The sequence below is a fragment of the Erinaceus europaeus genome, chromosome X (assembly GCF_950295315.1).
Source record: "Erinaceus europaeus chromosome X, mEriEur2.1, whole genome shotgun sequence".
NCBI lineage: Eukaryota > Metazoa > Chordata > Mammalia > Eulipotyphla > Erinaceidae > Erinaceus > Erinaceus europaeus.
The window spans coordinates 36,990,551-37,008,956 of NC_080185.1; the positions used below are offsets into that span (position 1 = coordinate 36,990,551).

The following is an 18,406-nucleotide window of genomic DNA, read 5'->3' on the forward strand; positions in this document are numbered from 1 at the left end:
ATTGAGATGTCTAGTAAAGTTGTTTTTACCAGACACAGGCTACAGTAACTTGATCATTTTTCCCCATTTTGTTGGAGGTTACTGGGCTTCTTATCTTTCCCGTGATTAAGTGCCTACAAAACACGATCTCCCTCAACCTAGGTCCTTTCCACCATCTTGCCCATCACCCTTCTATCCCATCCCCTTTCCTCCTTCCCCAGAGTCCCTGAGGTAATACATACACTAAGGCACTATTTATTTATTTATTTATTTATTTTTTAAATGTTTATTTATTCTCTTTTGTTGCCCTTGCTTTTTTATTGTTGTAGTGATCATTGTTGTTACTGATGCTGTCGTTGTTGGATAGGACAGAGAGAAATGGAGAGAGGACAGGAAGACAGAGATGGGGAGAGAAAGACAGACACCTGCAGACCTGCTTCACCGCTTGTGAAGCGACCCCCCTGCAGGTGGGGAGCCAGGGGCTTGAACCGGGATCCTTAGGCCGGTCTTGTGCTTCGCGTCATGTGCGCTTAACCTGCTGCGCTACCGCCCAACTCCCTTATTTATTTATTTTAAATTTAATTTTATTATTTATTATTGGATAGAGACAGAGAGAAATTGAGAGGGGAGGAGAAGTTAGAGAGACAAAGAGACACCTGTAGCACTGCTTCACCACTTGTGAAACTTTCCCCCTGCAGGTGGAGATTGGGGGCTTGAACCAGGGTCCTTGTGCACTGTAATGTGAGCACTCAACCAGGTGCACCACTGCCTGGCCCCAAGGAATTATTTATTTATATTAACTAGCCAATGGTTAAATTTGTTTCTAAGAACCTATAAACCAGCAAGGACTTATTATATACACTTTAAAATTTACCAAGCTGAAAAGATTAGTGCACTCTCTCCATAAATACATATGTATATATATTTATATTTAATTTTTATTGGGGGATTAATGGGTTGGAAGATGCAGAAGAATGAAACAACCACTATATTTCACCGAACACAAAAGTAAATTCCAAATGGATCAAGGATTTGGATGTTAGACTGGAAACTATTAGATACTTAGAGGAAAATATTGGCAGAACTCTTTTCTGTCTAAATGTTAAAGGCATCTTCAATGATATGAATCCAATTACAAAGAAGACTAAATCAAAAATAAACTAATGGGACTACATCAAATTAAAAAGCTTCTGCACAGCAAAAGATACCACCATCCAAAACAGAGGAAAGCTTTTTTATAAAGCTAAATATTGGGTTGTTGGAAAAAGCATGACATATGTTTTTCTATGCAAAAATGTGTCATGACTTTTCTGACAACCCAATATATTCCACTTAAAGTAAAATACATGAAGAGAAAGCTGTGAAAGGAGATGTAGGGGTTTATTTATAAGGAGCATTACACAGTAAGTAACAAAAGATATACTGTAAGTAGGAAAGTAACTTTAAAATTTGTTTGAAGAAAAACTTTCAGGACAAAGCAGACAAAAGGCCCGTTAAGAGAATGGCACAATAGTTCAAATGAAAAATATGGGAAGAACTAAGGCAGAATCAGTGAGTTTTAGGCAATGCTACGAAACTATACTTCACTAGACTTGGCAATTAATTAAATGTAAAGGATTTATAAGAGTAAAGAGCTTAAGATGACTTTAATTGCCAGGGGATTTTGTGAGCTGTTGCAGTACTAACCAGAGCACTGCTAACCCCTGGTTTATGGTGGTGCCAGAATTGAACCTGGGACCTCAGAGCCTCAGACACACTAAAGTCTTTTGCAGAACTATTATACTATCTCCTCAGTGAGAGAAAGAGAGAGAGAGACAGAGAGACAGAGACAGCACTCTGAGTTGTTTTTGCGATTTCTAGTTGGAAGTGCTGAGAAGGCAAAGGTAGCTTGGAAATTAGGATATCTCTCTTTTCTTGTTCGTTCTTTTTTCCCCACTTAGCTCGTGCTGGCTCTAGGCCCAACCCCAACTTCCACACTTGAAAAACAGTAAGTCATTTACATAAGGACCTAAAATGGATTACAGGTGGCAGAGACCTGCGAACCTTTAAAAGGGTTAAGAAAAGGACACTTGGGGGAGGCAAATTTGTAAACTTTGTTTAGAAATTCTAGTTAGCATCTACTGTTGTTTAAAAGGAGCTCCAGTTTTCATCTATTATTGCCAATTGCTTTTAAAAAACAACTTTAGTTTACATCTATGAGCGGTTTTTTTTTTAAAGGAATTCTAACTTGACCTTTAAATACTTGTCTTTAAAAAATAAACTTTAGTTAGCATGTATTAGTTAAGAAGGGAACTCCAGTTTGACCTGTCTTGCATATCCTGCCCTGAAAAGAAACACCTGGCTTCGCAGGGTGGTTGGCCTTTAAAGTATGACCGACTCTGAAAGCATGGAATCCTGCATGTACACAGAGGAGAGAAAACCTATCTAAGAGAAAAGAGCAGTGATGTGGGGAACGATCTGTGAGGTTTACCTCTTCTCCCACATTGTCCAATGGATCTTTTAAATAAAGATCAACATTTTGGTTCCCTAATCAGTAGTTATGTGTTATTATTTTTATAAGAAAATACTGCTTTTTTCCTCTCAGTTTTGGGGATGGGGGTATCCCTGCCTCTGCATTGTACAATGTCTGTGTTTTTTTTTTTTTTTTCTTTTTCCCTACCTCCCAGGGTTATTGCTAGGGCTTGGTGCCTGCACTATGAATCAACTGCTCTTGGAGGACATTTTTTTTCATTTTGTTGCCCTTATTGTTGCTATTGTTATTGTTGTTATCACTATTGTTGTTGTTGTTTTCACTATTATTGTTGTTGAACAGGACAGAGAAATCAAGAGAGGAGGGTGAAGACAGAGAGGGGGAGAGGAAGACATCTGCAGACCTGTTTCACCGCTTGGGAAGCGACCCTCCCTACAGGTGGGGAGTCGGGGGCTTGAACCGGGATCCTTAGGCTGGTCCTTAGACTTTGCACGATGTGCGCTTAACCCGCTGCACAACTGCCCAATCCCCAATTTTTTAAAATTGTCTTTACTTGTTGGATAGAGACAGTCAGAAATCAAGAGTGGAGGGGGGGATAGAGAGGGAGAGAGACAGACATCGGCAGCACTGCTTCATTGTTGGTGAAGCTTTTCTCCCTGCAGGTGGGGACCGGGGGTTCAAACCTGGGTCCTTGTGCACTGTAACATGTGTGCTCAACCAAGTGCGTGATCACCTGGCCCCAGCTAATATTCTTCAATTAAATAGTAGTGATGGCTGTACAACCTTGTGAATATACTAAAATCACTAAACTGTATAAAGTGAATTTTTTGCTATATGAATTATACCTTGATTTAAAAACATTAATACTAAGCCAGAAATAAGAGTCTCATTAGTCATAAGAATAGTGTGCATTATGGCGGAGGAGGGAAAAGTGTGAGACGAGGAGGTGGGGTCTTGTAGTGTGAGGGGGTGCAAGTATCTTGCAGATACCTAGACACCCATCATGGGGAGATGAGGGGTTGTACCTATGTGTCAACAACTGTACTGTAAACGATTAACACCCCTCTCAAACAAGAACAGAGGGCATTTTACAAAGATTACGTAACTCATATCAAGCATTCACAAAGTAGTTCTCTTCTCAAACCTATTTACAAAGACATGCTCAAAAATTATTTACTTAAGGGGGTTAGGGGGTGGCTCACCCAGTTGAGTGCACACATTACCATGCACAAGGACCCTAGTTCAAGTCCCCACTCCCCACCTGCAGGGGGGACACTTCATGAGCAGTGAAGCAGGTCTGCAGGTGTCTATCTTTTCTCTCTCCCTATCTCCCCATCCCCTCTCAATTTCTCTCTTTCCTATCAAATAAAAGAAAAAAAAAAGGGATAAAATGGCGGCTGAGAGTGGTGGATTTGTTGTGCTAGTACTGAACCCCAGTGATAACCCTAGTGGCAATAAAATCTAAAAAAATATTATTTACTTATTAGGCTGGGGAGGGGTCATAATGGCTAGGCCAAAAAAAATCTTTTTATACTGGGTCTAGGGAAATAGCACAGTGGTTATACAAAAAGACTTTCATGGCTTAAGTCACCAAAGCTCCCAGGTTCAATCCCCAGCATCACCACAAACTGAGAGGGCTCTGACTGAAAAAAAAAAAACCTACCTATTTAGGGGCCAGGCAGTGATGCATCTAGTTAAGTGCACATATTACAGTGTGCAAGGACCTGAGTTCAAGCTCCTGGTCCTTACCTGTAGAGGGAAAGCTTCATGACTGCTGAAGCAGGGATGAACGTATTTCTCTGATTTATTCCCTATTTCTATGCCCCCTCCCCTCTCAATTTCTCTGTCTCTATTCAATAAATAAAGATTAAAATGATAAAAACACAAAAAATACCTATTTGCTTTTTTATTTTTTAAAAAATCTTTATTATATTTTCAGTGAAACAGAGAGGGGTGATAGGGGAGGGGATAGAGGAACCAGAGCACTACAAAGCTCTGGCATAAGGTGGTGCTGGGGACTGAACCTGGGACCTTGGAGCCTCAGGCATCAAAGTCTTTTGCATAAGCATTATGCTGTCTCCCCAACCCCAAATCACCTATTTATTAACTAAAGAGAGAATGCCAAAGTACCACTCTTGACACATGTGATGCCAGGGATTGAACTCCAGGCGCTTGTGTCTCCAAAGCTCCAGGAAGTAAAATATACGTAATTCTTCTGTGATTAAAAAAACAACAACAACATTATAGCATAATGGTTATGCAAAGAGACTCATGCCTGAGGCTCTCAAGTCCCAGGTTCAATGCCCCACACTGCCATAAGACAGAGCTGAGCAGTGCTCTGGTCAAAAAAAAAAAAAAAAAGAGAGAGAGGGACTCCGGTGGTAGGGAAGCAGCTTAAGTGTAGGTGGCACAAAGCGCAAGGACTGGCATAAGGATCCCAGTTCGAACCCCCAGTTCCCCACCTGCAGGGGAGTCACTTCACAAGCAGTGAAGCAGGTGTCTATCTTTCTCTCCTCTGTCTTCCCCTCCTCTCTGTCCTATCCAACAACAACATCAATAACAACAATAACTACAACAATAAAACAAGGGCAATAAAAGGGAATAAATAAATATTAAAACGAGAGAGATATACCTGCAGCACTGCTTTACCACTTGTGAACTTGTGAAGCTTCCCTCCTACAAAAGAGGACTAGGGGCTTGAACCCTAGCCCTTGTGCATTATAAAGTATGTGCTCAAATTCTTCTGTGATTTTAACATCAACAACAAAAAGATAATAAAATTGCCAGTATAATTAAAAGTATATTTATTTTAATAAGAATATTTACCAATTTTTTTCGTTAGAGATGGTTTCTTTTCAGCAGTTCTCACCTAAAATAGAAATATGAGTTAATGGCAGAAGGCAATTACCTCGATTTGAGAAATTAATCAATTTATAAATTGGTTATATATTGACTCAATGTATGAATATGCATGAGATAGAAACTGATGAAATTAGAAGGAAGTTGAAAGATCATATAACCCAACCCATTTGCTTTTTTAAAAATAAACATTATTGGGCAGGGGTAGATAGCATAATGGTTATGCAAAGAGACTCTCATGCCTGAGGCTCCAAAGTCCCAGGTTCAATCCCCTGTACCACCATAAGCCAGAGCTGAGCAGTGCTCTGGTAAAAAATAAAAAAAGAAAAAAAGAAAAAATTTAAAAAGAAAAAAAAAATAAACATTATTACTTTTAAAGATTTTATTCATTTATTAATGAGAAAGATAGGACAGAGAGAAAGATCCAGACATCACTCTGGTACATGTTCTACCGGAGAGTGAACTCAGGACCTCATGCCATGCTTGAGAGTCAAATGCTCTATCCACTGCACCACCTCCTGGAACACTGCTTTTTTTTTTTTTAAAGAAAATTTTATTTAATTCATTTATTATTGGATAGAGACAAAGAGAAATTGTGAGGGAAGAGGGAGATGGAAAGGAAGAAAGAGACAGAGAGACACCCACAGCTCTACTTCACCACCTGTGAAGCTTTCCCACCACAGATGGGGACCAGGGGCTGGAAACCTGTCCTCGTCCACTGAACCAAGTGTGCCACCGCCTGCCTCCTCCCCACTCCCCATTTGTTTTATAAGCAGGAAGCTGAGTCTCAGGGATATGAAACTAGTTGACAGAGGGTCATAATGTCCACTCTGGCCTCTCCTTCTTGCCAGGCCTTTTTCCACATGGTATTATTAAATGACGCCTTGGTCATCAAAGCTCACATTATACATTTAGACATACTTTTTTGAGATTCTACATACTGGCGGTGAATCCCCCCCCTTTTGTTAACAAATTTGCTTCAGGTCAAGAATAACCCGCACTCTTTGTGTTCTTCTCTTTATAGCTCACCATACATTATTAATTAAGAATATTATCCTCTAGATTTTATACCAGAAAATCACTGCAAAACAATCATATGAGACTTACCAGAGACTCCTCAAGCGAATGACTTAAATGAATTTTATTTATATATTCTTGTCCCTTCTCTTCTAATAGATATTTACACCTAAACATAAAGGTTAAACTTGATTAGCTGATAAATTAGTAAAGTTGTTTTTTCTTTCTTTATTGTGGGAATTAATGGTTTACAGTCAACAGTAAAATACAGTAGTTGGTAAATAAATGTGTAACATTTCTCATTTTTCCACATAACGATCTAACCCCCCCCCCCACCTAGGTCCTCCTCCATCATCATATACCACAGGACCTGAAGACTCCTCACCACCCCAGAGTCCTTTACTTTGGTGCAATACACCAATAAAGGGTTTTTTTTTATTATTATTCTTTATTGGAGGATTAATGGTTTACAGACGATAGTAAAATACAATAGTTTGTACATGCGTTAACATTTCTCACTTTTCCACGTAACAATTCAAACCCCCCCACCTTCTCAAGTTGTTTTTTATTTATTTACCAGAGCACTGCTATGTTCTCATTTATGGTGGTATGGGGAATTAAACCTGAGCCTTTGAAGCCTTAGGCATGAATCTTTTGTTATTATGCCTTTATGCTATCCCCTTGCCCATAAATTAGTAAAGTTGATGATATCCTCTTCAGCATCTAATTCCATTAATTTGCTTTTGGTAATTTATGCATATATTTATTTATAAGTGAGGAAGATAGCCATCACTCTGGCACATTTAATGTCAGGCATCAAAATTGGGACCTCATGCTTAAAAGTCCAAGCCACTGTGCAAACTCCCAGAGCATACTTTTTGGTGTTTTTAAAAATTTTTTAAAAAATTATCTTTATTTATTTATTTGGATAGACAGCCAGAAATCAAGAGGGAAGGAGGGGGTGATAGGGAGAGAGGCAGAGACACCTGCAGCCCTACTTCACCATTTGTGAAGCTTTCTGCCTGCAGGTGGGGGCCGGGGGCTGGAATGCAGGTCCGTGGGCACTGCTGACACGTGCGCTCAACCAGGTGCGCCACCACCCGGCACCACTTTTTGGTACTTTTTTTCTCACCAAGGTTATCCACTGTTCTTGGTGGTCATGTTTACTTTTCTCTCTCTTTTCTGATACAGGGTAAGAGACAGAGAAGGAGAGAACAACAGAGAGGAGAGACACTTGCAGCACTGCTGCACCGCTTGTAAAGCTTCACCCCCTGCAAGTGGTGATAGGGCCTGAACCCAGGTCCTTGTACATGGTAACGTGTGCTCTACTGAGTAAGCCAATGACTTGTCCGCTTTTGGTGTAAGGTACTGCAAAATAAAATTTTATGCAATTCTCCACCCAATTACCCCTCTAAGGCCAGAGAGATAGCATAGTGGTTATGCGAAAGACTTTCATACCTTCTGAGACTGAGGTCCTAGGTACCACCATTAACCAGAACTGAGCAGTGCTCTGGTTCAAAATAATAATGATGGGGGAGGGAGTGGGCGCAGGTAGGGGAGCAGACCCAGAGTATCACCAGGGACTAAATCTAGGACCCCAAGCATGCAAGCTGTGCATTGAGCTACTCTCCCTAGTCCTCCTAATGTAATTTAAAAATAGAATAAATAATTTGGATTTTCATGAGAGAGAGAGAGAGATCAGAGCACTGCTCAGCTCTAGTATTTAGTGATTCTAGGGACTGAACTTGCAACCTCTGGGGCCGCAGGCATGTAAGTCTGGCATGTTACTGCTGTCCTGTCTCCCCAGCCTCTAATAGTCATTTTGAGATAAAAAAAATATTCCATTTGTTATGCTATTCATGTCAATGTTAGAACAAAAAAATATCAACTTGAGAATTTTCAACTTTTAAGTGTTATTACATTAGCACCTCAACATTAAAAAGTTAATTTTAGGGGCCGGGTGGTGGCACACCTGGTTGAGTGCACATGTTAAAATGCTCAAGGATGGGAGTCGGGCGGTAGCACAGCGGGTTAAGCTCAGGTGGCACGAAGCGCAAGGACCGGAGTAAGGATCCTGGTTCGAGCCCTCGGGGAGCCGGGGGCTCGGAGTTATCATGCAGGCACCAAAAATTAGCAATAACCCTGGTAGCCAAAAAACAAAACAAGAAACAGGAAAGGTTGAAATGTCTAAATAATTCCTTTAAAATATACAATTGATGGCAGAGGGTAGATAGCATAATGGTTATCCAAACAGATTCTCAAGTCTGAGGCTCCAAAGTGCCAAGTTCAATCCCACCATAACTGAAGTGTTGTAGTTAAAAAATAAAAAGAGTACAATTGATTTTCTAAACAAAATTTATTAAAATTAACTTTTTATACTATCTTTATTTATTAGATAGAGACAGCCAGAAATTAAGAGGAAGGGGGAGACAGCAGACTTGCAGTACTGCTTCACCACTTGCAAAGCTTTCCCCCTACAGGTGGGGACCCGGGCTTCAAACCTGGGTCCTTGAGCATTTTTTAAGCAAAGGTGATGAGATTAACAGTTTTCTAAATTTTTATATTTATTTACTTATTTTTCCCTTTTGTTGCTCATGTTTTTTTAATTGTTGTTGTAGTTATTGTTGTTGATGTTGTTGTTGTTAGGACAGAGAAATGGAGAGAGGAGGGGAAGACAGAGAGGGGGAGAGAAAGAGAGACACCTGCAGACCTGCTTCACCACCTGTGAAGCTTTCCCCTTTCCCTCTGCAGGTGGGGACCAGGGGCTTGAAGCTAGGTCCTTGCGCACTGCAATTTGTTCACTAACCAGCTGCAGCAACACCTGGCCCAGATGCATTTATTTATTTATTTATTTATTTATTTATTTTTTAAACTTTATTTTCCCTTTTGTTGCCCTTGTTTTTGTTGTTGTAGTTATTATTGTTGTTGTTATTGATGTCATCGTTGTTAGATAGGATTGAGAGAAATGGAGGGAGAGTAGAGGAAGACAGAGAGGGGAGAGAAAGATAGACACCTGCAGACCTGCTTCACTGCCTGTGAAGCGACTCCCCTGCAGATGGAGAGCCTGGTGCTCGAACTGGGATCCTTATGCTGGTCCTTGTGCTTCACGCCACATGCGCTTAACCCACAGCACTATTGCCCGACTCCCTATTTTTTTTAGATAGAGTTTGAGAGACAGAGGTTGAGAGAGAAATAAACAGAGAAGGGAGACACTAATATACTGCTTCACTGCTAATGAAGCATCCTCCTTACTTCATGTTCATGTGTGGTGGCTGCGGGCTCAAGCCTGGGCCCTCATGCACAGTGTGTGTACTCTACTGAGTCTATCTCCCAGCCCTCTATGTACTTTATTTTAGAGAGGTAAGACGGTAAAGAGACATTTAGAATATGTCATCATTCTAAGATGACTGTAAGAAGCATGATTATATTCTGTATTATCACTGCCAATTACATCCCATCGCCAGATTTCTGTGATCTAAAAATGTGAACTGTGTTATCTCAGGAAAAAAAAAGTTGAAAATGAGAAACAGTAATTTTTTCTAAAGGATGTGATGGGTTATTGCAGAATCTCCTTGGCAACATGGTCTCTTGTGTGCTTATCATAATAGAGCCTACTTCCAACAATAACAAAAGCATACATTTCTAATTTGGTGTTTAGAAATTAAATCATCTGAATGTCACAGGTATGATATTCAAACAGTGACTGTTTTGGTCTTGAGAAGGCTTTGGGTCTTTTTTTTTCTTCCTCCTATAAAGTAGGTGACCCCGTTTTTTTTTTTTTTTTTTTTTTTGTAAATGTGGTGTGAATTTCCAGCCACAGTGAGAGCAGAAAATAGTTGAGGTGAAAAGTTATTCAAGTTTCCCCACTGCGTGCTGTCCAACTTGTCTGTTACTGAATCAACAGTTAAATGTCTTACCCCGGATACCATTTAGCATGCTGCTCCCAAGGATCTTCACTGGGCTTCCAATCAGTTAGCCCTCCTCCACAGTGAAAGCACTTGACTTTATCACCTTCGCCTAAGAAAACACACAGGTGAAATACATGTATTTGTATAATTAGAAGTGTACCCCCAAATACCCTCTTATTATATTCATTAAGTCTGAATATCTATAAATTACACAAAAACCTCAGTTTAAAAGAAAGCATTCCAATTCGCATCTAAGTAATAGAAACAATCATTCGGGGAAGGAGATACACTCTAAAGTTACTGATTCAATTCGAGGTATTTTACAGAAGGAAAAAAAAAAAAGCCCACATCTTTTGTGAAAAATCACAGCCCTCACATTCTTTTAAACACATTATTTGGAGTTATCAATACCACATGACTTTTTTCAAACTGTAAAAGTTCAGCATGAAATTACAAGATAATTTTATCAAAGGTTATTAACACATGATATTAACAAACCTTCGTGGTTGTTATATGATACCATGTTAATAAAACATTGAAATAACCAACATTTTGTAATTGGGCACTATTCAAGCCTAACATACATGAGCATATCTATATACCGCTATCATTTATCTGAATATCCCTAGAACCATCACACTAATGGCCCTGGCTGACATGTCCAATACAGTCAATTAAAAAAGAAAAAACACAACACTGATTTCAATCAATAAGGCTTCATATAGGGACCTTTAAAATATACAGTCAAGGTACAAAAGGCAGATGTATTTGAATTAAACTCTCTAACGCTAACTCATCTTATTGGGTTGTATAGAGAAAATACAAGCAATACATGCATTCGGCACATATGGTAAGCATTCAACAAGTTATAGTTGGTATTATTATCAGACTGATTCTTCCATGAGGAGTATCACATTATGCATATCACTCTTTTCCAAAAGGCAATTACATGAAGATGAACATAACTTATAACAGGCAGTCTTTTCACATAAGTTCAGTGGTTACAGTATGAATTTATCTTAAGAGTTCAGAGAACAGTGGTATAATCGTATCAGTCTACACCTAAATATCTGGCAGTTCAGGGGTCTTAATGTTATTATCTACCTACTTTCTAACAGGCCTAGGATAGTTGAAAAGCTACGATTCGCTGATTTTATAATAAAGTTTACCTAAAGAATAAAATCCAGCTCTTGCAAGCTGCTCCTTGTTAACTGAGTATGTCCACGTCCCAAAAGTAATGATCCGTGCTTCATAGTTTGCCATGGATGGATTTCTTGGAGGATGTGTTGAATTTGGGAAATTTCTATCAGAACTCGTGACATCAGATTCACTTCGAATATTAACATTCCGGCCCAAAACAAAGAAGCAATTAGGAAAGTGCCGCCTGTGTTCTGACCATGCACGATCACAGGGTTCCCAGTTTTTCAGTTTTCCACCACAACAAAAGCACTGCACTTGATCATCAATACCTGTGTAATAGAGTCCAGCACTGGCTAACTCTCTTGGGGTTAAGTGGGCATAATCTGGCCAGTTCTGAAAGGACTTTAATCTGGCTTCTTCACTACACATGAGAGGGTTCCTTGGGTATATGGTGTCTGATATATCTACAACCTGTCCAGTTCTCAAAAGATAGTCTGCATGAATCTCAGATGACCTGTCTAAAACAAAATGATTTCTGTTCCCCAGACAGTTTTCAGCTTTGTGCTGTCCATTTTGGACAGTGTGATTTGTAGGTTGTACAGTATGATTTTCAAAATAAAAGCCATTAATAAATCTGCAATTTGGGGAGACTTTCCTGTGTCTTCCAATTGCTGAGTCTCCATATTGCCATCTATCTACTGCTGCATGACAACTAAAGCACCGCACAGTGTCTCCTTCACCAGTATATAGAAAACCAGCTCGTGCTAGTGTTGATGCTGCGACTGGACTACTACTGGGAAAATTAGTAAATGTTCTTAACCTATTAAACTCTTCTACAAATTCTTCATCTTTATCGATGTCTGCAGGTACACAAGTTTTAGATCCTTCAAAACTGTTAAAAGTCATCTTCTCTTGGAAATAAGACTTGTCCACCTTTTCTAAAAAAAGAACATTACATTAGGAAATCCAAAACATGATATACAGGCAATGTACTTTTGATATTAGAAGCTAACAAACCACTCACTGATGACATAAAAATAATTACACAACATCTAAGAAACATTCTAAGTTGAGATACTAAAGTTCTACATGGTCACATGCTTCATGTTATTTAGTAAAAACTAGCATTTCTGTTCTCTATTTTAGAAGAAAATATTTAAGTAGGTCGAGCTGAAATATTTTTAAAAAATTTTTGCCACCAGGGTTATAACTGGAGCTTGGTGGCTACGCAACTTCAAAGCTCCCAGTAGCCATTTTTTTCCTTTCAGGAGAGAAGAGAGAGGAGAGGGGTGAGGGGAGAGGGGAGAGGGGTGAGGGGAGAGGAAAGAGGGAAGAGTGGTAAAGGGGGAGGGAGAAGGGAAGCAGCAAAGCATTGCTCCAATGCTGGTGAGGATTCCTGTGCCAGGAGCCCCTGGGGCTCAGGATAGGTCATGGTGAATGGTAACCATAAACTCTACTGAGTGAGCTACTTGCTAATCCCTGAGGAAAAATATATTTAAAAAAATTTTAATATTTATTTATCTTCCCTTTTGTTGTCCTTGTTTTTAAAATTGTTGCTATAGTTATTATTGTTATTGATGTCGTCATTGTTAGATAGAACAGAGAGAAATTGAGAGGGGAGGAGAAGACAGATAGGGGGAGAGAAAGACAGACACCTGCAGACCTTCACTTCCTGTGAAGCGACTCCCCTGCAGGTGGGGAGCCAGGGGCTCGAACTGGGAACCTTATGCCAGTCCTTGCGCTTAACCTGCTGTGCTACTGCCCGACTCCCAAGGAGAAATTTTTTTTATTTCTTTAAGTTTATTTTTTTATTTAAGAAAGGATAAATTAACAAAACCATAGGGTAGGAGGGGTACAACTCCACACAATTCCCACCACCCAATCTCCATATCCCATCCCCTCCCCTGATAGCTTTCCCATTCTCTATCCCTCTGGGAGCATGGACCCAGAGTCGTTGTGGGTTGCAGAAGGTGGAAGGTCTGGCTTCTGTAATTGCTTCCCCGCTGAACATGGACGAAGGAGAAATATATTTTAAAATTTTATTTATTTTCCCTTTTGTTGCCCTTGTTGTTGTTTTACTGTTGTTGTTATTGATGTCGTCATTGGATAGGACAGCGAGAAATGGAGAGAGGAGGGGAAGACAGGGGGAGAGAAAGACAGACACCTGCAGACCTGCTTCACCGCCTGTGAAGCAACGCCCCTACAGGTGGGGAGCCGCGGGCTCGAACCGGGATCTTTCTGCTGGTCCTTGCACTTTGCACCACGTGTGCTTAACGGAGAAATATTTTTAAGTGTTATTTCACATACCTAAGAAAACTACGTAATGAAGAAAATATTATCATTTTTAACCATGTAAAATCATTGCTTAGGAAAAACATGAAAGAAAGTATGCAGATTCTAAACTCTATGCATAATTGTTATAACAGATAATTGTATATTCAAGACAAAGTCCTGTTTTTACAATTAAAGAATTGAATGTTAAATTAATTTTTATTTTCTTTTTTGCTTAGCAAAATATATTTTGTCCACAATACTGGCTCCAATATGTTATGTAAAAGTATCAGATATCAGGCCGGGTGGTGGTGCACCTGGTTGAGCACATGTTACAGTGCACAAGGACCTGGGTTCGAGCCCCTGGCCCCCACCTGCAGGAGGAAAGCTTCACAAGTGGTGAAGCAAGGCTGCAGATGTCTCTCTGTCTCTCTATCACCCCCTTCCCTCTCGATTTCTGGCTGTCTCTATCCAAATAAATAAGTAAATAAATATAATTTTAAAAAAGAATTAAAAAAATAAATATAAGACATCTCTGATTTTCTTATATAAATAAGAGCCCCTTTTTTCTTAGAATTGGATTATTTCAGATATAAGTATGGAACTTCTTGAGTAATGGTAAGAATGGCTATTGGACAATGTGTCCTCCAAACCCAGACATGTTTGATAGCACTGATGATGCTACTTATAATTACACTCAGATACCAGGTATAAATCAGAACGCCCAAGCAAAAAAAGTGCATGCAATCACTGTAGCTATAGGCAAACCTGGCTCTCCAGAATCTTAAACAGTGCTTAATACTGTGCTCAGTTTCTGCTTGTCAAATGCAAAATTTAAGAGCGTTACTGTTTCTACTTCATATATCCATCTGCTGATTTCTTAGGAAGAATTAGCAGTTCTTCAGCATTATGTTGACACAGTATGTCTTAGAACATCATTTCTCTTGGAGAGCTGTTCAACACAAGGCTTCTGTCTTCAAGTTTGGCAACTGATTTCAGTCTTTCCTGGCAATGCCAATTTAATTAATTCATATATGCCTTAAGGGCTGAGTTATGTATGCATATAATGACTTTTTTGGAAGATCTATGAATTTTGATTGGTTCCCAGATATGTGAAAATACTGATACTAGTTTCAAGACACTTTTATGAGTCAGCATAAGTAGGATAACAAAAATCAAGATTCAGAGAAACCCAGCCTGGCTGACAGGCTAATGAGAGAATTTAAACGGTTATGTGTATTTTCTGATTCTTGAAAAAAAAAATCTGTTGCACAACTAAAGGAAGATGGGAACTTGGTTTGGAAAGAAGTCATGTGAAGGCACACCTCCAGATCAAAATCTTGGAATTTTAGTTAATTACAAATTCATTATGAGCCAACATTACATGGTTACTAAAAGAAAAATCCACACAACTTCAGAATACATTCATGTTCATATGTGCAATATCCACATTCCATTCAGTTGCATACTGAACACTGTTTTTAGTTCTGGACACACTTTAGAATGGACCATTAGTACCCAGAGAGAGCCATCAGGATAATGAAAATGTCATATGAGGAATAGTTTGAAGCCCTAAGTAAGGGTGATTACCTCAAAAAGAAAAAACAAAACAAAACAATGGGGGAGGATAAAGAGGACAGAAAAATTACCTTTAGATATCTAAAAAGCTGCCATACAGAAAGGGGATTCAAATTCTATGTAGTGTTAGGGCAGAACTAAGAGTCAGTAAAGCTAATCATTACCAGAAGATTTTTCACACAATCCAAGGGTGAATGGTTACAATGATCAGTAGTGTAAAAAATGAACTGGATTGCCTTGGAATTTATGAGTTCCTCCTATTATTGGAAGGGAACTTCAGCATGGACTAAGTGACAGAATTAAACACAAAACAAAGAGGCAGAGAGAGACAGAAAGAGTGAAAGAGCGCACACAGTACCGAATCTTCCTTCAATGTGATGGGCCTGGGCTCCAACGTGGGTCACACATGGGTCACACGCATGGCAAGGTGGCACACTACCCATCTGAGCTATTTTGCCTACTCCAAACCTCTTTTTCTTTCTTACCCTCTCTCCCTCTCTTACTTCCTTTTTCTATCTCTATTTTATGAGATAGAAAGAGACAGGTAGGCCTGAGCACTTCTCTGGTGAACGTGGTTCAAGAGACTGAACCCAGGGTTTGACATACACAAACCCTATGGTCCTTTGCTGAGTCAACTACCCAGGAGCCAGGATAAAACATTTTTATTGGGTTGTCATGATGAGTCTTTGCATAGCAAAATACAGAAAAATACATCATGACTTTTCTGACAGCCCGATATAAATAGCCTGAAAATGATCTGATAAACATATCACAATTACCTTTTCTGAAATGGTAAGTTTAATCCCTCAGGTCAACTATAATAGGCAGATGTGTAAAGTTAACAATCTGTTCTCAATTCACAACGGTGGATATTCTACGTGGTACCAGTAATCACCCCACTTCAGATGGTATTAAGTAAAACTATCATTCAACACTAGCAGGAGAATCTCTACTTGAACCTTTGAAGTAGAGACCTCATCTTTCCAGGAGTCATTTTCATACTAATAGATTAGATTGTATCATTTTAGAAAATATATTTTTTCAAGAGGACTCAACTGAACATACATTATTAGAGTATAAGCTTTTGAAGGAGGTTAAAAAGTGACGGGGCAGTCGGAGAGGTGGCACAATGGATGGCACAATTGGACTCCCAGCCATGAGATCCCGAGTTTGATCTATGGCATCCTTATGTAACAGAGTGGTACTCTGATACTCTTTCTCAAATACAAATAAGATCTATGTGACATTTAAAAAAAAAAGTAACAGAAAAATGACTGAAAAAAGACATTGGGGTTGAAGGGAGGCATCAAAAGAAAGGGATGTGAATTAAAAAAAAAAGAGTTTAGGGAGTCGGGCAGTAGCGCAGCAGGTTAAACACAGGTGGCACAAAGCACAAAGACTGGCATAAGGATTCTAGTTCAAGCCCCCAGCAGGTGAAGCAGGTCTGCAGGTGTCTCTCTTTCTCTCCCCCCGTCTTCCCCTCCTCTCTCCATTTCTCTCTGTCCTATCCAACAACGACAACATCAATAAAAACAACAATTAAAAAAGCAAGGGCAACAAAAGGGAATAAATAAATATAAAAAAGAGTTTAATGTGTCAACAACTGTACTGTAAACCTAACCCCATCCCCAATAAAGTGGGAAAAATAAAACGTTTTATACATTCTAAAAAAAAGATTTTCCATAGAATGAAGGTGGGGAAGGCATTTAGAGCATACATACAGAGAGCACAGGAATTGCGAATACAAAAGAAAATGGGGTATAGATATTGGAGCAGGGAGACAGACAGGTTTTAGATATGAAAAGGTCTGAGTGATATCAAGTATGCTGAGATAATTTAAGGCTTCTTTGTGAAAGCATATTCAGCCTTTATAAGTAGAAAGGGAAGAAGGCACAGAAAAAGATGTCAAAGAAAGATGACATTAAAGAGGCTAGGTGAGAGGAATCGTGATGGGGTAGTTATAGGAAAAAACCAGCACTATGAAAGTCAGTACCCGCTACAGAAAGAATCAGGAAGTGGTAGTACGTGCTCATATAAGGAGACTGGATGATTTCAAGGTGATGAGATGTTGTGTTATGGTGGAGGGAGATAATAATTTGATGGTTGTGGAGGTATGCTCTTAATTACCTATTTTGGGGAGATGTGAAACTGTACCCTGTGACAAGTTAGCCTTGTAAAAGAACATTTCTGGGGGCCAGGCAGTAGCGCAGTGGGTTAAGCACACATGGAGCGGAACATAAGGACTGGCACAAGGATCCCGGTTCAAGCCCCCAGCTCCCCACCTGAAGAAGGGGGTCACTTCACAAGCAGTGAAGCAGGCCTACAGATGTCTATTGTTCTCTCCCCCTCTGTCTTTCCCTCCTCTCTCGATTTCTCTCTGTCCTATCCAACAATAATAACAGCAATAACAACAATAACAACAGTTAACAACAATGAAACAACAAGGGCAACAAAAGGGAAAAAATAGCCTCCAGGAGCAGTGGAGTCATAGTGCAGGTACTGAGCCCCAGCAATAACCCTGGATGCAAAAATTAAATAAATAATAATTTAAAAAGATAATTTCTTCACTACACAAAATACACATACACCTGTACATATACACACATCATATATACATTTTTAGCCAAGTGACCTAGGAAAAGATAGCCAAGGGCAAGTACCAAAGAGAGGAGGTAGACTGCTAAGTTAGGGATAATTAGGACTGTGGCAAGTTGGGAGGGCAGAAACACACACACACATAGAAAACCCCAGCTAGTACCTGTGCACAACAAAATCAAGTTGTCAGAAAAGTCATGATGCATTTTTGCATAAAAAATATAAATTAAAAAAATGTCACGACTCTTCTGACAACCCAATACAACAAGCAGGTGATGGACTAGCTGTCCTCTCATTCTCCTCCACAGAGCCCTGCAGCCCCCAAAGCAAAGGAAGGAGGAAGACCTGCCCCACACCCAGACCAGCTTCAGGTGCTCACTGGCACTCAGCACGGAGATTAGAGCTACAACTTGGTCAACTACAGGCTTCTAGGTGGCAGCCATGATTGGGGCTCTTAAGGGGAGGAAGCCCCCACACTCAGCACAAACATGACTGCTGGGACACTCTGGAGGCTGAATTATCTTAGTTTTCATTAGAAATGGCAAAACTGGGAATTTTACGAGGACTTTTAGGATTCTGCAACATGTTC

The 18,406-nt window shown here is 39.7% G+C and overlaps 1 protein-coding gene across 6 annotated transcripts in view; it reads right to left on the reverse strand.

Annotated features, from left to right (window-relative positions):
* XIAP (X-linked inhibitor of apoptosis) overlaps window positions 1-18,406 on the reverse strand; it is a 53,222-nt gene that overhangs the window by 16,791 nt on the left and 18,025 nt on the right. For 4 of the 6 annotated variants that reach the window (XM_060182529.1, XM_060182531.1, XM_060182530.1 and 1 more), the window contains 4 exons: window positions 11,403-12,311; window positions 10,243-10,342; window positions 6,416-6,494; window positions 5,276-5,318 (listed from right to left, as the gene is read on the reverse strand). In XM_060182529.1, coding sequence (XP_060038512.1) covers window positions 5,276-5,318; window positions 6,416-6,494; window positions 10,243-10,342; window positions 11,403-12,311 — 1,131 coding nt within the window. The remainder of the gene's footprint in view (window positions 1-5,275; window positions 5,319-6,415; window positions 6,495-10,242; window positions 10,343-11,402; window positions 12,312-18,406) is intronic. The other 2 variants (XM_060182533.1, XM_060182532.1) reach the window with 1 other exon arrangement.